This window comes from Pan paniscus, chromosome 16 (assembly GCF_029289425.2).
Source record: "Pan paniscus chromosome 16, NHGRI_mPanPan1-v2.0_pri, whole genome shotgun sequence".
NCBI lineage: Eukaryota > Metazoa > Chordata > Mammalia > Primates > Hominidae > Pan > Pan paniscus.
In genome coordinates, this window is record NC_073265.2 from 62,780,374 (window position 1) to 62,803,964 (window position 23,591).

The following is a 23,591-nucleotide window of genomic DNA, read 5'->3' on the forward strand; positions in this document are numbered from 1 at the left end:
ACAGACCTATGCTGACAACCATTTTTATCACTCTTAGTGGTATTTTCTTTCTTTGAACATGAATGCATATTTCTGCTTCTTTAATGGCCTTTGGTATTTAAGATTACATTCAGCTAGTCTCCTTATTGCATGTTGTTTTATTCCAGTCCCACCAGCACTCAGAACAGCAAGTGTGTGTAACAGCGGGCACAGGCGCTCCAGACGGAAGGACCTCACTGACGCAGTTAGCTCAGGTAGAGCTTATTTCTGTGTTCAATTTTCTTGTCATGAGAAGCAGTGACCCCTAAGAATTTGTATCCCTTTGTTCACTTCTTTGTTTTAGGAGAGAAACTTCTAAAGCATTACTCTAAAAGGTGATAGAGACAGAGACGGGCCATTTTCATCTACCCCTTGCAGAGTTAAGTTTTATTACAGTAAGTTGTGAGGTGAGACATGATGGCTGCAGGCACATAGTCAAGATCTACCCTCCTAAGGAAATAAAAAGGGGAAAAGTGGTTGAATGTCCAAGATAGAAAATTTAATCACCACTTTCCCAAAAAAGAATAAATGGAGGACTCCATTGTAATTATGGAAATGAAATTTGGGAACTATTTTAAGACAAATATCAAAATGAATGTGGATTCAGATCTACAACAGTTTCTATATGGGTAGATTGTTAGTACTCAGCTAAGGATGTGAAACCCAGGAGGATTCAACTGTTAACTCAGACTTGCTTTCAGACAGCCCCTTGCCCCCTGCTGCAAAACCTCTTCATTCAAAACTATGGTTGTGTGATGTCCACTCTCCTGGGAGCTCTGCAAGGACTTTGTCTCCCCCTCACTGCATTCCTCATTGCAGGTGTTCAAGCCAGCAGCTTCTGCTTGCCACAGAATTCTGTGTGAAGTTCATCAATCTTCAAGTATGATTTTTTTTTTTTTTTTTTTTTTTGAGGCAGGGTCTCACCATGCCTCAGCACCCAGCAGGCTGGAGTGCAGTGGTGCGATCTTGGCTCACTGCAACCTCTGTCTCCTGGGTTCAAGTGATTTTCCTGCCTTAGCCTCCTGAGTAGCTGGGATTACAGGCGTGTGCCACCACGCCCAGCTAATTTTTGTATTTTTAGTAGAGTCAGGATTTCACTGTGTTGGCCAGGCTGGTCTTGAACTCCAGACCTCAAGTGATTCCCCCACCTTGGACTCCCAAATTGCTAGGATTACAGGTGTTAGCCACTATGCCTGGCCACATTTTCTTTTAATCCCTCTACTAAACTGTACTATCAGTAGTTTAAAAAAAAGAAAAAAGAAAAAGGGTTTTCTCCATCTGGCTTGCCACTAACTCAAAATAAATGGACAATCATATAGAATAAAAAACTCAAGAGGTAGGAAGACTAAGAATTCATGTTTATTTCTTTTAATAAACCCGTAACTATGAAAAAAGTTATTTGTCCAGCAGCAGGACTAATGCCCATATTTGCATTGGGGTTAGGGGCTAACTGAATCAGAGAAGCTGAGGAAAACAGAGCTGCAATAAAGCAATAAGCAAGGCAGGGTGTGATGTCCTTATTTAGGAAATAACAATTGCTAGAAAAGGCATACCTTTGCCCAGTTTATTTACATAGTATGGAAGAACCATATACAAATGAGAAAAAGCATGAAGCTTGGAGCTCAGATACATTACTTACTTGCTCTTATCTTTTGGACATGTTATTCTATGTAAGTTGGTAAAACCTTTTGGAAGGCAATTTAGCAGTACATATCAAATTTAATATTATGTTAGCTATAATTTCATTTCAACTACACAAATATACATATGTTCATCACAATGCTTAAGAAATTGGAAACAACATAAATGTTCATTTAATAGGATATTAAGTGAGGTATAACCACAGATGGGATAGAAATGCAATTAACACAAGGGATGTAGGCCGCACATGGTGGCTCACACCTGTAGTCCCAAGCACTTTGGGGGGCTGAGGCAGGAGGATCATTTAAGGCCAGGAGTTCAAGACTAGCCTGGCCTAACATCATATTGAGACCCCCATCTCTAAAAATAAACAAAACAAGTGCTGTATATCCCAAGTAAGTTTCTGTTACAGAGAGTTCCTAGAGAAATACCAGTTATGTACTTACACACTAAAACATGCTATCCACATAAAGAATAAAACCACCTACCTCACAGAATTAATGTGAGGAGTCAATAAGATGACCAAGTCAATGCACCAAAGTAAGTGGACCACACAGAACTGGAGCCCATCATCGTCATGTGGGACTGTGGATCCAGTGTTGCCAGATCTTCCAAATTGTCAAGATTTTTATTTGAACTCTCCTAATATTTAAACGTTGACAACTTATTCAACTGGTTTTAAAACACTGCAGGTTACCAAAGAAAACATACAGATGACAAATAAGCATGTGAAAAGATGCTCAACATTATTAGTCATTAGGCAAATGCAAATTAAGACCACGATGAGACATCCTGCAAACTTATTAGAATGCCTAAATTAAAAACAAAAAGAAAAACTGACAATACCAAACCCTGGATGGGTGAGCAACTACAACTCTCATCTACACTGCTAGTGGAATGTAAATGGGACAGCCACTATAGATGACAGTTTGGCAGTTTCTTACAAAGTTAAATATACACTCACCACATGACTCAATCCTAGGTATTTACTGAAGTGAAATGAAAACCTGTGTTCACACAAAAACCTGTAAGGGAATGTTTATAGCATCTTTATTCATAATTGCAAAAAATAAAACCCAAATGTCCTTCAACTGGAGAATAGATAACCAAACTGTGGCACATCCATGCAATGTAATACTTATTCAGCAATAAAAATGAATTACTGCTATACTCAACATCATGGATTAATCCCAAATGTATTCATTATGCTAAGTGTAAGAAGCCAGATTCAACAGCGTATTATGATTTCATTTATATGACATTCTGGAAAAGGCAAAACTATATGGAGAAGAGATCAGTAGTTATTAAGGGTTAAGGGTTTGACGGTAATGGTTAGCACAAGGGTCACATAAAGGAATTTTTTTGGGAAGTGAAAGAAATGTTCTGTATTTTGATTGTGGTGACAGTTACACGACTATTTGTCAAAACTCACAGATGGCCAGAAAAAGATGCGTGTGAACTAATGTCCTTTGGGAGTCTGTGGCCTCTTTCTTACATTCAGAATGCAGCTAGCACATAGTAGGCTGCTCACATCCACTCTGCCACCTATGCTGTGGGGAAGATGAACTAAGCTAGTGGAGCTCATTCATTGATAGGTTTGTTTTCAATCCACAGGTTATCAGCACAGTATTCTTCATTAAAGTAGAATCTCAACTTTGCAAACATTTCATCAGTACATTTGAAATTCTTTCCTTAGGGCAACAAGATTCTCTCACATGCTATGTGTATTCAGAAAACATATTAATATACAAAATTGTAAATGTAACAGTAAAACTATGTAAAGGAAGCCTGTAAAGCTAATTAACACTAATTTTTTTGGTGTGTATTTCGCTACTCTTTCCTTAAAGCACTATTTGCCTGTGTTCTATTAGCCAGGTATTGCTTTTACCTGTAATCTGTAACGACTTTTCTGGTATCCCTGCAGACTCTTCTGGCATCGGAGGAGCTGCCCCATGTCTATGAACAATCTGCATGGGGTGCAGAAGAGTTAGGCCCCTTCCTACGTTTGTGCCTTATGGATCAGAATTTCCCAGCATTTGTGGAAGAGGTAGAAAAGGAACTGAAAAAGCTGGCGGGTTTGAGAAATTAATGCTCTATATACATATATAACTAAGGAACTTCAAAGTATTGAAAATGCTTCCTCCTAAAATTAAAGAAGATATTAGAATAAAGAGTATTATCCAAACACCTTTTATCAATGTTTTATTTTTAAAAACAGGTGAATCCACTTTTTTATACATCATTGCACTTCAGTAATTACACAAAACACACAAGTACATGCATCTACAGTTACGCACCGCATGAGAACCGTTAGGTTATAAAATCTATCATCAACCAGTAAATCAATGTGAAAAAATACAGTGTCAAACCAAAAAGTATAACTATAGTTGCATAGAATATTACCATGCTATAACATTTCAAGGTCATTGGAAACAAAAGAAAAATTATAAAAGTTTGCCTTGATTGAATGAATGTACAAGAATAAGGTTCAACACATCAGTGCAAAAGGATTTATGAATTTACATGACTTAACAAAAGAAAAGATAATCACTTAAAAAGCAATCATACGTATATACTGCAATTCATTATACCCATTCAGTGGACTGTTCCAGCTTATTAAAGTCACAGGTTAAGCCCTTAAAATTATAGATTTCAGTTTATATTACTCATCTTTATGTACCAGAACTGCACAATTTCCTCATCTGACAACATACAATAAGGAATGAATATCAGCAGCTTAAAAATGAAACAAGCATTTACTTTATTTTGGGTTTCTCCCACCCCCAAAAATATAAATATATATATATATATATTTATATACTGTATATATCTGTAGGTTTTGCTGTACTTTACAAAAATGTATCACTAGATGGCAGCAGTGCATTTTAGAGCTTTGCCAATTTAACAGCTGCATTAAGTAAAAAATGGCGCATGCATGATCTGATCCTCAGAGGACCTTTTCACTTCTATTTAAATATTTTAACAAAGGAAAAAAAAAAAGCAACATTCACAGCACATCAAGCCCAAAATAGTTTACACCTTCTACACTGAAGCATTGTTTAAAATGTACCTGGCTAGATCACCCTTACAGGAGAGGCTAAATAAGGCATGCTTTAGACAGTCATTGTGGTGTTGCTCACTTGAAAGGGGAGAGAACCAAAGAGGTCCAAGCAGAAAATTTTAGCAGGTCATGTTGCCACCAGTTTCAGGAACCTAAAGATCTGTAAAGAAATATGTATTTGGAAATTATAAAGGGATTATGCACTGTCACTCACAACTACACCGTGTGCCACACAAAACTTGGTTCAAACAGCATGCTCAGGGATGTGGTGTGAAATTCTGATCTCCATATGCCTAACAAGATGACATTCTGGCCCTGCTGCTACCTGGCCATTCTTGTCTTGCCCCCAGATGTGAGGTAAGACTAGTAGGCCTCTGGGAATAAGCCACCTAAGAAGGTGACAATTTGCACCTCTTTGTAAAGATATAATAGTAGTGGAAAGTATTGATTTTAAAATATGTCTTCTGAAATGGCATTTATATAAACGTGACACAATGCACCTGATGGCGGGGCACACTGGCTCATGCCTGTAATCCCAGCACTTCTGGGAGGCTGAGGCAGGCGGATCACTTGAGGTCAGGAGTTCAAGACCACCCTGGCCAACATGATGAAACCCCGTCTCTACTAAAAATACAAAATTTAGCTGGGCGTGGTGGTGGGCAGCTGTAATCCCAGCTACTTAGGAGGCTGGGGCAGGAGAATTGCTTGAACCCGGGAGGCGGAGGTTGCAGTGAGCCGAGATCACACCACTGCACTCCAGCTTGGGCAATAGAGTGAGACTCCATCTTAAAAAATCCAAACAACAACAAAAAACAACGCAGCTGAAAAATGTTCCTTTCCAGTCCCTAAACTGGGCAGACAGAACTGGCTTCATCAGTATCAGCTGCTCTGAAATGAACTAAAATATCTTATAACACCAATTACTGAAGAATTTGTAACAAGGTCAATAGAGGCACATTCATTTGAATATAATTTTTAAGACTGCTACAGAAGGCCATACTTACATTGTAAGCAGTACTTAATTTGTGTTTCTCTGGCGCAAGTTTTTATCTTTGTGATTGTTGGTAGAGTTGGTTTTCCTTTGGAGGAAAAATTGCATTACATGAGTTAAACTCAGTCAATAACTTTTGAAAGTATAACACATGGAAATACAGGGACTCTTTCACTTACTGCCATCCCTGGTGTAGTGAGAAATTTTGTGGCACAATATGAGTGCATAAAAAAACATTCCTTAAGTAGCTACAGGTTAAGTATCCCTCATCTGAAATGCTTGGGATCAGAAATGTTTCAGATTTTGAATTTTTTTAGATTTTGGAATATCTGCATTATACTTACCAGTTCAGCATCCCTAATCTGAAAATCCAAAATTCAAAATGCTCCAATGAGCATTTCCTTTGAGCCTCATGTGAGCACACAAAAAAACCTTCTGATTTTGGAGCATTTCAGATTATGGATTTTGGTAGTAGGTAGACTCAACCTGTATATACCTCATTTTATCCTCCTTTTGACCCCCAAGGCAGACAAGTACTTTCCCTTCGAATCCGGAACTATAATTACGATACAGGTGAGAATATGTAAAACTTTTCTCCACTGAACACAACACCACTGTCCCTTCTTGATAAAAGGTAATCTATAAGCTGGCAGTGCTGGGCCCTCTGGTACTTAACAAATTTGGGTGCTGTTTGTCTGCTTCTCACTCTTTAGTCCAACTCTAGGAGATTCTGCCGATCTTAGATTGATTCCATACCTGCAGTACCCTCTCTCTTGGATACGAGCAATTGTTAATGGGGCTAGACAGTTTATCCAGGCTACAGTTCAGCCTCAAATTGCATTACATGAGTTAAACTCGGTCAGTAACAACTTTTGAAAGTATAACACATGGAAATACAGGGACCCTTTTACTACCATCCCTGGTGTAGTGAGAAATTTTGTGGCACAATATGAGTGCATAAAAAAACATTCCTTAAGTAGCTACAGGTTGAGTATTCCTCATCTGAAATGCTTGGGATCAGAAACGTTTTAACATTGACAAAACCGGAAGCCTCAGATATACTGGCCATTTCCCCCACATTTTAAGTATATCAAATACGCAAAATTTGAAAAAAAAAAAGTTTTTTGCATGGTATTCCACTTTGTATGGCCACTGAAAACAAGACTGCATAACCTATCCTGAGAATAAAGTGGTTTTTAGTCAGATCTGTGTCAAGCTAAGAAATCTACACTGCAACCTTCATTTCCACTCACTGTCTTCCCCTCCAATCTTAGCTACTCCATTTGATTAAACTGCAAACACAACATCATTCAATCAGATACTGTTGAATCAATGTCCAATAAAGTACTTACATTGGTCCAGCTGGTTCATCATCTACATGGTGTTCAGTTTTTTAAAAATCCATGAGAGATAAGAGAAGAAAGGAGAAAACTGTTAGATTCCGCATAAGGATTAACAGAATAGCAAACTGCAAGTGGCAATCATGGCTACTCACAGCATTTATTAAAGGCCATTCCATCTGGAGGTGCAAAACACTCATGGAGTTATTATTTCTAGATTCAAGTTTAAATGGCAGGTATGTTGTTTCAATGGTTTTAGTTAACACTTTGAATGCTTGTCATGAAAAACTGCAACTGTAGCGGACAGATAGGCTGCAACATTGTTATACTCATCTTGTCCCCAAGTTCCAGTGGTTCACTCTTAAATAGATGAGAAGACAAACCAACATTTCAGTTGTAAAATCCTGCTGTTTGTTTTCTTGTGGTGAATGCATGCAGTTTTGGCCCAATCCTGCAATGTGAATGGATGTGTACCATCTGTACATTTAGCCACACATCCTCACTTCCCCAAAGGGCACTCTGTTTTTCTTGCTGTTTTGTAATCTTTAGAAGAGTCTTTAGTCTGGAGAATGAGATTGAGAAGAGGCAACCACAATAGTTCAACCTAAATTGGGTCAGCCATGCTGGGCTATGCCAGCAACAAGTGTATGTATACCAGAGGATGTTCTGTGACACACCAAGGAAAGCTGAACAGTGGTGACATCCCTCTAGAAAAGACTTCAGAAAGACAGGCTCACTCCTGTGCCCTGGCCAAAACCAGAAGCCAAACCCAGGGGAGCCATGAGATAACTTTTTTAAAATCAAAAAGCTGACATTATATGAGTTTAAGCCTTCTTAAATTGATACTTTATGATTCTGATTTATAAGTCTTTCGTGTTTCAACTAAGTGCAACTTGATCCCCTTTAAGCAGAGATACACATTCACAGAGAGAATGTTTTAAAAAGACCCACAAGGGGAAGGGAACAAGTAAGTGCTCTTAGTTTGTTTTTATTATACAAAAGTCAGGTAAACTAAATGATTCAGAACAGTTTGATTTCACTGAAGGCTTCTAGAAAAACTCTCAGCAGGATTCCACAAGGGGGCTTGGTGCACATGAAGCAGTTATGGAGATTACAGTCTCAGTGTTAGGCATCTGCAGGAGCACACGTCGGGAGTAATGTCTGTCAGAGGGAGACATTGCTCCACCTGTTCCTTCGAGGCAACGGAGAGAGGCAAAGCCACCGCCAGCACACACAGTGACTGGAGCAAAAAAGGATTTCAAAAAAAAGAACTAACCACAAACCAATGACTCATCAGCCAAAACAATAGGCTAGCGACACACTAGTGTCCACAGGAGTCCACTACTAACAACAGTATACACTATCAAACGGGTACAGAGAACAAACTAAGACTTAAGGACACCCAAGACATCTGTGTGCTGTGTATGCAGTGGAGAGATACAAAGACATACCAGGTACTAAGACACAAAAGCCCAGCCTAAATTCTCCCCTCACAACATCCTAATGCTCAGCATCCCGGCCAAGCCAGCTCAGCTACATGCTAGGAACTAAGCACTTTGGGGATTTAAATGAAAAGACACAGGAGCAAACTTGGAATACTTTTAGTGCTCTGGCTGTGCACTCGAAAATACAAAATTCTAATGCAAGAGAGCCGAATCAAGAATACACCAATCTACTCCCAAATTTAAAATAAAAAGCAGGGGAGGGAGAATCGCAATAGCCAGGCTAATCTTTTCAAAGCATGACACTGTAGGCACCAACCCAAGCACCTCACACCACGGGCTGTTTTTCCTTTTGGAGTGTGGGTATTCCCTGGTGTCTGATTAGTAATGTCACTTTCCAGCCCAACAAGCTGGTAACATGCAAAGGGTTGCATGGAGGTGTTTTAGCGACAGTGCCTCCGGCATAGCTGCCATGCCTGCAAGTGGGAGCAGTTGAGATTCACAAAGGGGCAAAATCCCAGGAGCCCTCTTCATCTGTCTCCCCAAATCCACTTTCACACTGACAAACAAAAGAGCCTCATGTCTCCCCACTCTCCTGGACTGAATCACTATCTGCAGCACCACTCTCCCCTACAGGTCAGACAAAAAAACGACTTGACCCCTAACAGGGAAGTCAGGGGAGAGGGAAAGAACAGAATTACAGAAAAAAGATACAGAAACCAAAGTAAATGAGGATTAAACAGCAAACTGAAATCCAAATTAGTTGTGAAAGTGAATGAAGTAAACTTGAAGAAAAGTGTTAACATTATGAACTGTGCATCGTATAGACTGAAGCGGAGATTAAACAAACTCCAAAAGCATGCATATCGCTCACTTACCACCATGTTTTAAGGGTTTGATGCAATTGAGGGGGGAAAAAAAAGAAGTCATAGTAACCGACAAATATCAACATACCCCAAACCCTCAGGCCAAAAGATAGCCAGCTTAAACAATGACTGTTCTCTCCACCTCAGTATTACAGCCACTGGCTAGATGAGAGGAAGAGGACTGGGGGGAGAATGGGAACAAGATGCTTCTGGAATCCACCTTATGAGAGTGAAGTTACCGGTGGAACTGTAGCACACACTGATTTATCTGCGTGTTCCATCTTCCCAACCGAATGGACCACAGCCCTCACTCCCCCTATATCCGCCTCATCATCTAGAAGGGGTGCTCTGCAATGTCTAGTAAATAACGGATTGCCTAATACAATATCACCTCCAAAAAGATGGCTTTAAAGTCCGAATAATGAAGAGTTGACTCTCTGGTCAAAGGTCCTTTGTCACTGCATTCATCTCACTAGAAGGTTTTATGGTTTCTAAATCCACTTAAATTTTGCCTGACCTTAGCAGGTTAGCATTAAGCCCAAGAGAGACTGAGTTACTTCCTATTTCCTTCCTTGTTTGGTCCTATTGCATTTTCTCCATGAGGTAACTTGTTATTGACCCAGATGGCCCCTAGTTAACAGACCAGACACCGAATGCATGTTTTAGGTGTCATTTTAAAAGTCACATTTCTTTTCCAATATCCCTAGTCTGTATAAAGCTTCATATGCTACCAAATGTTTTGACCAACTAATAGATTTTGGAACATTAGAACAGCTCTTCATTCTAAAGTGTCTAAAAGAGCTTGGATATATCAGAGCCACTAAAAATGGCCCCCCAAAAAACCTCAAATATCTTCTCCATCAGTAACTTAAAGAGAGTCCCTTTGACTTGCTTATAAAAAATTATCCCAAGGTAAAAACAGAAAGTTCTTTTTTGGTGCCAGCACTTCTTTTCTTAAATCAGCTCCTGTTTTAATTTGCTGTCTGTGAGGTCACTAAAATATCCAGAAGAACTGCAGGCCTCAGCAACTAAGTGGGTTCACTCCCCATTCCTCCAGGGCCTGGGGAGGGGAGACTCAGGAGCACAGGCTGACTGCTCCTGGAGTGCAGTCGGCAGGACACCAACACAGAAGGTGCACCCAAGCAGGTGCCCAGCTATGACATGGATGGAAGCCTAGAGGCTGCTAGCTTGACCTGGTCTTTTTAGAGAATTATCATTTAACATTTTCAGGGAATACAGTCAAGTGTGAGTCAAGTGAACAAAACAAAGCTCTTATTTGACTCCATGATTCACTTGTTCCTGAAAATACTGAAGGTAAAGGTGATCTGTAGATTAGTCCACCTACAAGACAACCTAGTGGGCACTGATCCTCAAAGAGACCATACAGGGGACTAAAGGAATGCAGGTGGGTGCTTTCATGTAGGAAATGGTCTGAGAATACTCCAGTAGGTAAAGAAAAAAGACATGGGGCTTTTTTTTTTTTTTTTTTTTTAAAGGAAGCAGCTAAACCTCAATCCTAAGCATTTTCAATGTGAGAAATCTAAATATTTGATTTTCTAGTGAAACATACTTAAACTAAACTATGTAAGTTCAAATTTGTGCTTTTATACTTTTGTATTGTTTACTTAGTGCTTTTGTAGTAAGGGGATGAGTTACCAAGAGCTCACAGACTGCCCAAAATATGACGACTGTGCATTCATATAAAAAAAGTTCAGTGAGTCTGAAATGAGCCATGGGTGTATCTTGATAATAAAGTGCTATTTGGCAAAGTAGAAGTATGCCAGGCCTATAAAAAAATTCCCATTTTCCTAATGGTATAAAAAAAATCCAACACAGAGCCACAGATAGGTAAACACTTATCACCTCTTAACACTCCCAAGTTTGTGTCAAATATAATGTACCTCTTCGTTTATTCCAAAAGGAGTGTATGTATATATCTATATGAAAATTTGGGGAGAAGCACATGGGAAGAAAGCAGACAGGTAAGTTTGTCCTTCCTATGGAGTGCACAGGGGTTGAGGGAAACTGGCTAAAGAAGGAAAAGGCAGAGAAGAAGGAAACTCACCAAAGAACATTCAACTTTTTCTTTTGTTTAATGATTACTTCCAGGAAAGGAGAAGAAAAGCGGGCAGGGGTGGAAGCAGGATGGAGTTTGAGAGAAAGAGAGAAAGAGACAGAGGAGAAAAACAGAATGGAAATACTGGAGCAAGGGCAGGGTGTGAAGATGGAGAGTGGAGCCTGGCCCACACTGGCTGTCAGGAAGGGAAGGAGAGAAGGCAAACATTGCCATCATTCCAGCATCTCAGATTTTTCACCCCTATGCAACAACGAAGCAAACGCTGCTTTCATTACAATACTCTCCCAAGAGACTAGAGCAAGGAGGTTTTACTTTGCACTTACCCTGCCGTCATCTCTTTTAAGGGTAGGATTCGTTCACTGTCTATAATAACTTAGTTTAAAAGAGGTACTTTCCCTCTAGGAAGCTGTTCAGATTTGCTGGCCACAGATGTCTCCTATAACAAACTGGTCCCCCATTTGAATTCAGTAACCAAGAAACCCTTACAAAAAAAGAGCTGCTTCCCTGGGCAGGTGTCTGCACTTGTCCAACAGAACAATCCTAACCATTTCTCAAATCTAACCTGCCACATGCACTGTGATAGCAACCTCATAAGCACGGTGACTTCTTAGGGCAAAGACTAGACCTCTGCTGGGAACACGCTAGGCTGCTGCATCACTCTCACCAGTGGCAGCCAGCCTTGCCTTAAAATTTAAAAATCAGGTTCTGAAGTCCATCTCTGCCTTCTCTTACCTGACTTTTTAGCTTCTCAACCTTTCCAAAAGGCAGGCTGAGGAAGGTGGTATTGGCAAAGCAAAAGCATTCTGGGGGGATAAAAAGGCCCTTTTCAGGAATGAGGCATAACTGATCCCACAGAGCCAAAGCTGAAAACACACGAAAGACAGGCAACTCTTTCCCTTTACTCCCAGGTCTAAATAAAAGTGCACTCTTGCCTTGGGAGTCCTAATATGTAGCAGGAAAGAGAAATACCTGGAGAGAAAAAGCATTAGGAGTACATGAAATCCCAAAGAAAGCAGGTTCACTTCATAAAGTAGGAAAGTAAAACTCATGGGGACACTCCCAGGTTGCAGGAAACTAGAGATTCATTTGCAGAGGCCGTCTGCTCCCAGCCAACGTCCTTCCCACGCCTCTGCCCAGCTCACTGCTGAGTGCACATCTGGAGGGAGTCACCAGATATTGTCAGTGTCATCAACAAACCTCCTCACCAGCCACTCACTCTACTTACTGCAGGCAGAGAGATTTATAACTGCTGAGAAGAAAGGAAAAGATGGGGAAGGGGCTGTTGCTCTCAAACATGTCCTCCCAGAGAGTCTAAAGCCACTGGCATGCCTCTGGGGCCACATTCTTTCTGAGGGAGCACCAGATATCATTTTGTATTCTCCACTGGACAGCCAGCTCTGTGGGGCAGGATACAGCACCACAGGTGCACAAACACAGGCCCCAGAACAGCTGGACTACAGCTGGCAACCCCACCATCACCCCGGGTAGGCTACCACTGAGCCCAGGGGCACACCCATCTGTCTAGTCTAGCCAGGGACAGACTAGTGGTGGTAACAGTCGGCCAATTAATTTCTGTACGCCGGTCATGTTATAGGGTGGGGATGGGGAGCCAGCTGGGAACCTGAAGTACTGCAGATACAAGTCTCCATCAGCAGCTTCCCCCTTCACAGGAAAAATCGATCACCAAAAATTTCCCAAGGCTTTTCTGACTCTAGGCATATCCAATAACCTAAGATTTCAGCTCTTGCTCTTTCCAGTGCTCAGTGGTGTGCTGTGGTTCTGCTGCTACCATCTCCTCCCTTCTCTGACCCTAGGCCAGCTTGAGGGCACAGCCTCAGGGCATGGACTCCATTTGTTCCGTCTTTGCTATCTCTGTCTTACACTAGATGGGTGGATACATCAGACTCTCCTTTGTCTGTGAGACAAGATGGAAAGCCACCCAGCAGAGAGCGCTGGAAACCTATCAAAGGGACCAACCAAGGAACCAAAAGCTGGCTTGTTCCAATGGCTTTTCTGAGAACAGTCTGACTGGGCTGGGGCAGTTACCTACAGGGGCTACACCAGGCAACCATGTGACAACCAGTTAGATACCTTAAATCTGCCTGAAAGGCCAGGTGGCCTGCCATCTTGGGGTGGCTTCTAGGCTTGACTTGGATTCTCCTCAAGCTCAATCTGCCTGATGATCTGTATTGAAGGAGGACAGAGCTGAACAAAGAGACTGACAGCTGCCCATTCACCACATGGGGCCTGAAAGGCAGATGGGACTAGGGTTTGGAAAACACCCAAACAGAGGGAGAGAGCTAAGGACAGCTCTAGATGGCTAATGCAAAAAAAATAAAATAAAATAAAAATAAAAAATAAAAATAAAAAACTCTTACGGGTAGGGGGTTAGGAACTGGTATAAGAATTTTCCTTCTTTCCTTTAGGGATTGAATCCCAACATCCCTATAGTCCTCTTTGGGTACTTGGAAACCACCCGAAGGAACCAACCCCAGCAGTACAGCTATTTTGTAGGGATGCTCTTACCGTCAGGAACCTCATCTGGCCTCTTCCTCTTCTCATACACAACAATGATCACCACAAGGATGATAATTTCAGCCAGAATTCCCAAGAAAGGCCAGAGTGGGGCCAGGTGGCTCCGCACCCTGAGGACAGTGACAACAGAGGCGGAGCCAATGGCGTTGGTGGCATTACATTCATACTCGCCAGGGTCTTCCGTGATCTGCAGGTTCACAATGTTCAACTCAGTGTAATTTTCCTTGTTGATGATGAAGAAGCGGCCAGAGGTATTGACAATGTCCTGCAAAAAAGTGAGAATACACAAAGGTGAGAGTGAGTAACTGAGCTAATGTTCAAGAGAGGGTCACACTGCTCTCCGTTCTTTTTAGGCACCAGCCAGAACGAGGAAGCAGTGTCTAGGAACATTTCATTAATGATTTCCCTTCAGTATCAACAACAACAAATCAACTTCTGACAGAGCCAGGCAAGCCTCCCTTACCATCGGTCCTCCAGACTTCCCCGACTTCCACGAAGTGAGTGCAGGTCCTACTGCCTGGAGACTCAGAAAAGTCCAACAACCTAGTAAATGCTGCCTCCAACACCAGGTAAGAAACCACAGCAGAAAGAGGACGGCAGAAGGAGGGGTACAACCCCTACAGTCAGGCATGCCTCGGGGACCTCAGGCCTCTCTGATGACCTCAGAGTCAGCACACTGACTTCACACTTGGTGAGTTCTGAGGAAGTCTCCTTAAACTTCCTCCACAAACAATGCTAAGAACTCACTCCTAGTCAGACTGGGGGAAATTCATAACTTTCCTTTCATTTAAGGACTAGAGGTTAGAGGAAAGGTTATTCAATCAATCAACAAATATTTGTGGCTGGGCATAGAGGCTCATGCCTGTAATCTCAGCACTTTAGGAAGCTAAGGTGGGAGGATCGCTTGAGCCCAGGAGTTCAAGACTGGCCTTGGCAACAAACTGAGACCCCATCTCTACAAAAAATCAAAAATAAAACTAGCTGAGCATAGTGGTGTACACCTGTGGTCCCAGCTACACAGAAGGCTGAGGCAGGAGGATCACATGAGCCCAGGAGGTTGCTGCACTCCAGCCTGGTAGACAGATCAAGACCCTGTCTTAACACAAAACAAAACAAACAAATAAAATAGAACAAATATTTACTAAAATATGCTGCATGCTTTATATCCTACTAAGGGTAGGTGGGAGTGAGAAGGTGAGATAGGGAGAAGACAGACCTAGAAATGAATAAGGAGCTTGGCCTCAAAAGGGAACCAGACATCCAAAAAGGGATGACTGATTTCAGGAATGTGTTAAGAAGCCCCAACAGAGCGTGTGTATAGAGTGCTGTAGGGCACAGTGAGTGGCCACTGCTGGAAAGAGTCAGGGAAAGCTTCACACATGAGCTAACATTTGCACTAGACTGTGGAGGAGGACAGCTGATCAAACAGGGAGGAGCAGTGCAGGCAGGGATTCGCATGGGTGTGAAGGCAGAGGTGCAAGAGTGCACAGGCAGAGGTCGGGACTCAGCGGGATGGCTCACTGCACTCAGCTCATGAGATCCCGGCAGGGAAAAAAACAGACTCATGTGTCTTTACCCTGCAACAACTAAAGCACAATCAGAAATAGGAGAGAAAAAGGGGAATATTATCCTGGAAATGATTCTAGATATGGCATACAATCTTGTCAGCATTTGAGTGCAGGTACATCTGAAATGGGGAACTCGTAGCTTTTAAAACAGCTAGTCTGTGATGCCTCAAGCTTCATCTTTCAGATTAAAACACATACTGAGTTAATTCCAACCTGCTTTGGCAAAAGCTCAAGGGCACTCCTTCCCAGTGACCAGCAGAGAGAAGTGGACATTTCCTCTCCAGTGCCTTAGAAAGTTCAGTGTCTTGTAAAAAAGACTCAGCATCTTCACCTCGCCAATCCTCATCCTGCTCCTCGTTAACGGGTCTCTGAAATCATCGCTGATGTTGGAGTCATTATCACAACTCAACATTTTATTATCAAGATGTCATGAAGTAGGAAGAATAATGGACTTGAAATTTAAAAAAACTAGATACAACTCTTGGTTTTGCCACTAATTTATCTTGGCTACTATGGAACCCTTCCAAAGAAGATGGATTAATGATCTTTAAGGTCCTTTTGGATTCTGAAGACTGATAATCAAAGAGGATCCATGGGATCAGAGGAATGCTTGACACGCTCTCTGACAGAAAAGGTAACGGGTCAACAATCATAATGAGAGAGAAAGTGAGGTTCTAAAGCTCTGACTCTCCAAACAACATCATGAATCATCCCACTGATCGGAAAAGATGTTCTCTTTGACATTTTCTGGGGCAAATACCATCAGGTTCCCAATGTCTAAGGCTGCCAAGGCTGCCCTTGGGCCTCCTCAGGTTGCCCCGATTCCTTATCAGTATGTTCTGTGTTGCAGGAATGTACTAATAATTGCCCTCAGTACCTTGTTTCCTACTAAAAAAACAAGGCAGGTTCTCTAAGACCACTTCAAAAACAGTATTTTCTTCAGGATAAATGAACGAGAATTAGGCTCGGTTCTTTCAGTGTCCTATCCTGAAGGCAAGTGATATGGTTTGGATTTTGTCTTCACCCCAATTTCATGTTGAATTATAATCCCCAGTGTTGGAGGAGGGGCCTTGTGGGAGGTGACAGGATCATGGGGGCGGATATCCCCCTTGCTGTTCTCCTGACAGTGAATTCTCATGAGACCCGGTTGTTTAAAAGTGTGTAGCATCTCCCTCCTTCACTCTCTTCCTCCTCTCCAGCCACCTAGGACCTGCCTGCTTCCCCTTCACCTTCCACCATGATTCTAAGTTTCTCTACTTACAGGTATCACTTGAGAAGAAATAAACAGCAACTGCAGTCTAAAAAATAGGTAAGTTTCAAGGATCAAAGAAGCCTGAGGGGGAGACTAATTCTTTGGATTTAGCTTTATCTTAACTATATTACCTGTCAATGCCTCACCTTCAGTTACAGTAATCTGAAAGCAATAAAACTCAAAGCAGGCCAGATGTCACTCTGTTGTCTAAGATAGGAAAGATCATCTTTCCTGTGTTTCCTGAGGCCTCCCCGGCAATGCTTCCTGTAAAGCCTGTGGAATCATGAGCCAATTAAACCTTTTTTCTTCATAAATTACCCAGTCTCTGGAAGTTCTTTAGAGCAAAGTGAGAATGGACTAATACAGTGAGCAATCTAATCTCTTACCAGAGGGACAGCTTTAACAAATCATGTACAGGGATTTTTGTGCTGGAAGAGACTGTCAATGACCTCTTGATTCATGCTGTAAACCGTGACTCTAGAAAGGGTGACCCTCGCCATGCACACATCCGAGGATACAGCTACTACAGTAACTGACCCACGTGTCTGGACCTCTGCAGGGAAAACTCCAGCAACCAGAGACCTGGGCCTGCCTCCTACTCACCATGGGCATCCCGTTCTCCTTCTTGCGCCATATCCAGTCTGGGTGGGGGTAGCCAACTGACTTGCAATACATAGTGGCATCCTGCCCTTCATTCTTGTTCTCACTCCGTTTATGGCCAGTGATGTCAGGAGCGGCTGTGAGAAAGCGTTAGACGCAGTTACCACGGAAGTCTACTCCAAACAGGATACAAAGGCCCCACCTTCTGGCTCAGAGCCCTGCTTGTAATGTAGTCAGTCTTTATGCTTACTGTCATACTCAGCTTTGATGAAGAGCATTTCAGGTCAGAATAGGGTAAAGGGACCAAACCCATCCTCTACCCCCCACCCGCTAAAGATGCCCAGGCAGATACCAGGGTTACTAATATATGAGGCTCTACTAATGTAGGTGATTCTCCAACCTACTGGAAAAGGATGCAGGTCCAACTGCCCTCAATTAAGCCCACCTTTAAAGAAAATGCAAACAAACACTATTATCTCTTCTATCGGCCCAAGTTTTTTCTTAAAACACCTGCATGAACAACAGTTATGCATCCTGTCAAATATCACACATTCCCTTAAGGAAATGAGATTCTGAGATAAAACAACTACAATCAAGTCCTATTACAAGGTATGTAAAAACAATGAATGCTTGGAGAAGCTACTCAATAAGTAACAATGACCAAGGCTCTCCCAGGAAAGAGGGAATCCAGAAACTGGTCTTCACAAGGAGGAAGAAAGGAATGAACAGGAAATTCAACCAGTGTCCCAAGAGATTTTTTTTTTAATTGAATGACTGATTGAGATGGGGTCTTATTCTATCGTCCAGGCTGGAGCATAGTGGCATGATCACTGCTCACTGTAGCCTCAAGCTCCTGGGCTTAAGTGATCCTCAGCTCCCAAGTAACTAAAACTACAGGCACATGCCACCACACCTGGTTAATTTTTAAATTTCTTGTATAGACGGGGTCTTACTATATTGCCCAGGCTGGTCCTGAACTCCTGACCTCAAGTGATCCTCTCACCTTGGCCTCCCAAAGTGCTGGGATTACAGGTGTTTGCATCTGCACCTGGCCCTAAGACCTTTTATTAACAACTTAAGAATCTGCCTTGGACACCTGATTTGCAACAGTTTCCTAGACTGAACCCAATATAGAAGGAATTTCAAGACATGCTAGAGGCCGTTGGTCTTCTCTATTTATAGGGATCACTTAGGAAGAAATAAACAACAACTCTAGTCTAAAAATTAAGTAAGTTTCAAGGATCAAAGAAGCCTGAGATAAAAACTAATTCTTTGGATTTAGCTTTATTTTATCGTAACTATATTACCCGCCAATGCTTCACCAGTTACAGTAATTTTTTTTGGAGACAGAGTTTCGCTCTTGTCGCCTAGGCTGGAGTGCAATGGTGTGATCTTGGCTCACTGCAACCTCCAACTCCTGGTTTCAAGCAATTCTCCTGCCTCAGCCTCCTGAGTAGCTGGGATTACAGGCATGTGCCACCATGCCCAGCTAATTTTGTATTTTTAGGAGAGATGGGGTTTCATCATGTTGGTCAGGCTGGTCTTGAACTCCTGACCTCAGGTGTTCTGCCCGCGTTGGCCTCCCAAAGTGTTGGGATTACAGGCGTGAGCCATCACGCCCGGCTAATTTTGTATTTTTAGGAGAGATGGGGTTTCACCATGTTGGTCAGGCCAGTCTCGAACTGCTAACCTCAGATGATCTGCCCGCCTCAGCCTCCCAAAGTGTTGGGATTACAGGCGTGAGCCACCACGCCCAGCCGGGTTACAGTAATCTGAGAGCAATAAAAGTCAAAGCAGGCTGGATGTCACTCTGTTATCCAAGATAGGAAAGAGAATCGATATGCCTTGGTCGCAATTCCAGTTTTGTTGGTTCTTTCGTTATTCTGGGCTTTGCTGCTACAGCCATTATCAAATGGAGACACCTCGTGTCCTTGTCTACCTCCCAGTGTTCTTGGATAGATGAACAGGATGTCAAAACATTCATCTTGAGACTGTAGAAGCCTGTACAATTGCATTGGGGCTAATCTCATGTTCCACCTTTGACTGGCTTGGTTTTTCTTGGCTTAAAAACAATGCAAAGTCCTACTAGTCACAGAATGTGCTTCCCAGGCACAAACTGGTTTTAGACTCACCCTCCAGAGGCACCTGGATGGGCATGCACTGGGCAAGGCCCCAAGCTGTCTCTGTAACCAGTCCCTGCCAAACTGAGGCCTGCTGAGTAACACTCAGTGTGAAGTGTTTTCTAGATAGTACGTTTCAAAGGAAATATCTTTTTTTTTCCAGGCAAAGTTTCTTACTACAGAAGGAAGTGGTCAACCTGGCTCTATCTCATTCCCACAAAGCCGAACTTTTCCCACAGCTACTCAGTCACTTCTTAGGCTGACTGTTCAACCTGGTCACCCTTTCTCAGAGCTTACTTCAGTCCATAAATTCCAAGCACTCCAAGGAGCAGGCTCCATAGCCACACAGGACCCAGCATGCCCGAAGGGTTACCATGTGCTGCTCCAGCCAGCCATGCTTCATTCATCTGGCAAACACCTGCTGAGCACCCACTACACACCAGATATGTCAGACTGGTTGGGTAAGGCTTTTGTGATGAGATGAACTTTAGCATGGTCGTGAAGAAAATAAGGGAGTATATACAAGGTTCCTGACCTGTGGTAAGTAAAGAATGTATTTTTTTTTTTTTTTTTTTGAGATGCAGTCTCTCTCTGTTGGCCAGGCTGGAATGCAGTGGTGTGATCTTGGTTCACTGCAACCTCCACCTTCTGGGTTCAAGTGATTCTTCTGCCTTGGCCTCCCAAGTAGCTAGGATTATAGGCATCTGCCACCATACCTGGCTAATTTTTGTATTTTTAGTAGAGATGGGGTTTCACCATGTTGGCCAGGCTGGTCTCAAACTACTGACCTGAAGTGATCCACCCGCCTCAGCCTCCCAAAGTGCTGGGTTTACAGGTGTGAGCCACTGCGCCTGGCTAAGAATGTCACTTTCTAACAGGCCAGGAACCCCAAGTTATCTTGGGACCTCAAGAGGAGAGGAATTTGCCCAACTCATAAGTATTTGAGGGTACAAACCCATGGCTGGGCTCGACTTTTTAACAGTCTTATCTGAGATTCTTCATGGAACAGAGTTCTGTCAAAGCCAATTTAAAAAGCCTAAGTGAAAAATAACTACTCTTGCTGCACTTTATGCAAATAATCAGGCCAAGTACAGTAAGAATAAGTTTATTTTATAAATAAATCAGTTCTATCATGATTTGTTTTTAATAAAAATGGGGACTGGAGAGAGAAAAATTACGCTTCAAAAGAAAAACTATAGTATACTGTTGTTAGCTGTTCTTGAGGTTTTTTTCTGCAGTTTAGATGAAATTCTAAATTCTTTGTGGGTTGGAAGTCCCCAAACTAATGCTTTCAAATCTTTGCTTTTAAAATTGGGAATTGTACTCCTCATCCTAGGACTCGTTATTTACGTTACAGTAGGCTATTCACTTAAACACTGTAGTAAAACTATAGATGAGAGTAATAATGTTTTTCCCACACAAGCCTTGGAATCCTAGCCAGGCCTGCATGAGTACACTCAGACAGTTACAAGGCAGTTCCACTCTTCTCACCTTGGGGTTCACTCCCATTCCCACAATGTCCCCTATCAGCAGGAAGAAGCCTTCTTGAAGTCGATCTGAAGATGGCCTTTTGCCATCTTCAGAGCCTACACCTTAAGATTAAGGTGTTATAAAACCCAAAGGGAGGGACTGAAACCGTCTTTGCAAAATTATGACTGAGACAGTGAAAGAGATCGAACTTAACTGCTTCATCTTACTTCTAACCTCCAAGCTGTCCTTGTTCACTCCTGGGCTCAGGCTGAACTAACTTTGGGAGAAACTTATAGTTTAAACAAAGATGGTAACAACCCTTTCCCAAAACAGACCCCCTTCTTGCCTGAGGACTAGATTGCCTTTGTAGAAGTAACATTAGACACAAGATTAGAAATTATGGTTTAGGAGTCATGCAGCTGGAAGCTACAAGATTCTGACCCTCCCTAAACTGCTCCTAAGATCAGTGCTTGAGATATTTTGCAGACCTTGCACTTGATGGATCAGCTGGCCCCACCCAGATCAATAAACTGGCTCATCTGATCCTGTGACCCCCACCCAGGAACTGACTGAGCACAAGAAATCAGCTCTGACTCCCTATGATTTCAGCTCTAACCAATCAGCACTCCTGGCTCACTGGCTTCCCCCAACCACCAAGTTATCCTTAGAAACTCTGCTCCCTGAATGCTAGGGGAGACTGATTTGAATAGTAATAAAACTCTGGTCTCCCAGCAAAAAAGAAAAGAAGGGAGTAGTTCACACATATCTGTAGGAAGAACACTCTAGGTCAAGGGAAATGCAAAGGTCTTGAGGTAGGATTGTGCTTGTTATGTACAAGGAACAGCAAAGAGGATTTGATTGGAACATAGTAAGCAAGGAGAAGAGAGCAGGAAATAAAAGAAATCAGAGAGACTGGGGACCCAGATTAGACAGGACTTTGTAGGCCACCATAATGACTTTGGCAGTTACAGTGAGTCAGCCGGGAAGCCACTGGTGAGTACTATGTGCAGGTATAAAATGATGGGTGTGTTTTAACAGGCTCCCTGTGGCTACTATGTGAACAAGAACTGCAGAGACAGCAGTGGAAGCAAGACCAAGCAGGAGGCTATTACAGTAACCCAGGCAAGGGAGAGGCTGGTTTCCATGGGGGCAGTAACAGTGGAAATAAGGAGAAATGGTGAGATTCCAGGTATATTTTGGAGGTTGAGTTAACATATTTGCTAAAGATTGAATGTGGACTGTGAGAAGAAAAGGAGTCAAGGATGACACCAAGGTTTTGGCCTGTGTAACTGTGAGAATGGAGTTGACAGTTACTAAGATGAGGAAGATTGCAAAAGAATAAGAGTGTTTTTTGTTTGCTTAATCTTAGTTTGTTTTGTTAAAAGACTGAGAAACAGTGGTGGTAAAAACCAGAAGGTCAAGGTCTAGAACATGGTAAGTTTAAGATACTTATTTAACATATGGCTAGGTGTGGTGGCTGGCTAGGTGCAGTGGCGCACACCTGTAATCCCAGCACTTTGGGAGGCCGAGGTGGGCAGATCACCTAAGGTCAGGAGTTTGAGACCAGCCTGGCCAACATGGTGAAACCTTGTCTCTACAAAAATACAAAAATTAGCCAGGCATAATGGCAGGTGCCTGTAATCCCAGCTACTTGGGAGGCTGAGGCGAGAGAATCGCTTGAACCCGGGAGGTGGAGGCTGCAGTAAGCCAAGATCATGCCATTGCACTCCAGCCTGGGCGACAGAGTAAGATTCTGTCTCAAAAAAAAAAAAAAAAGATACTTATTTAACATCCAAGTATTGGGAAGGCTGAGGCAGGCGGATCACGAGGTCAGGAGATCAAGACCATCCCTGGCTAACACGGTGAAACCCCGTCTCTACTAAAAATACAAAAATTAGCCAGGCACGGTGGCGGGAGCCTGTTGTCCCAGCTACTCAGGAGGCTGAGGCAGGAGAATGGCACGAACCCAAGAGGTGGAGCTTGCAGTAAGCTGAGATCGCGCCACTGCACTCCGGCCTGGGCGACAGAGGGGACTCCGTCTCAAAAAAAAAAAATCCAAGTAAAAATATCAAGTAGGCAGTAAAACAGCAAGTCTGGAGTTCAGGGAAATGTTCTATGTTAGGGATATAAATTTCAGGTATCAGCTTATATGTGGTACATTTTCCCATTTTCATTCTTTGACCCAAAGAAGACACCCACTTTGGGCCAGTTATTGGCAATAGTACTATGAATTCAGTACTATCAGCTTTTGCTTTGGGGACTCATTTCCAAGACTGTACATTAGAACCATCTAGAATGCTAAAAGTTGAGTCGGCAGCTGCACTGCCTCTGAAAAGTCACTATTCTGAAAGGACCCAGACTTAAAGGTCAAGATTGGGAAGGGGGCTAGGAACAGTCTTCACTCCTGCCTTGGTGTGTGGGGAGGAGGAGAACACCACTTCCCCTCTTTATTTGACACTCTGGGAAAGGGTGGCCGCCATACTGGGGGACACTCAACCAACCAATGGAGAGGGGCACACTGAGGAACTGAGGGCCACTGCCAAGAGCCATGTGAGTGAGCTGTACACATGGAGTGGATCCTCCAGCTCTGGTCAAGCTTTCAGATGACTG

The 23,591-nt window shown here is 42.7% G+C and overlaps 2 protein-coding genes across 8 annotated transcripts in view; one reads left to right on the plus strand and one right to left on the minus strand.

Moving 5' to 3' along the window:
* Positions 1-4,104, plus strand: part of REC114 (REC114 meiotic recombination protein) — a 112,797-nt gene extending 108,693 nt beyond the window's left edge. For both annotated transcript variants that reach the window (XM_003818569.5, XM_055098509.2), the window contains 2 exons: positions 147-233; positions 3,584-4,104. In XM_003818569.5, the coding sequence (XP_003818617.1) occupies positions 147-233; positions 3,584-3,748 (252 nt within the window). In that variant the 3' untranslated portion in view covers positions 3,749-4,104. The remainder of the gene's footprint in view (positions 1-146; positions 234-3,583) is intronic.
* NPTN (neuroplastin) overlaps positions 3,845-23,591 on the minus strand; it is a 73,444-nt gene continuing 53,697 nt past the window's right edge. For 2 of the 6 annotated variants that reach the window (XM_034939104.3, XM_057299885.2), the window contains 5 exons: positions 17,395-17,528; positions 13,963-14,236; positions 7,064-7,073; positions 5,725-5,799; positions 3,845-4,880 (listed from right to left, as the gene is read on the minus strand). In XM_034939104.3, the coding sequence (XP_034794995.1) occupies positions 5,739-5,799; positions 7,064-7,073; positions 13,963-14,236; positions 17,395-17,528 (479 nt within the window). In that variant the 3' untranslated portion in view covers positions 3,845-4,880; positions 5,725-5,738. Of the gene's footprint in view, positions 4,881-5,724; positions 5,800-7,063; positions 7,086-7,206; positions 13,621-13,962; positions 14,237-17,394; positions 17,529-23,591 lie in introns of those variants that run through there. The other 4 variants (XM_034939103.3, XM_057299884.2, XR_008954838.2 and 1 more) reach the window with 3 other exon arrangements.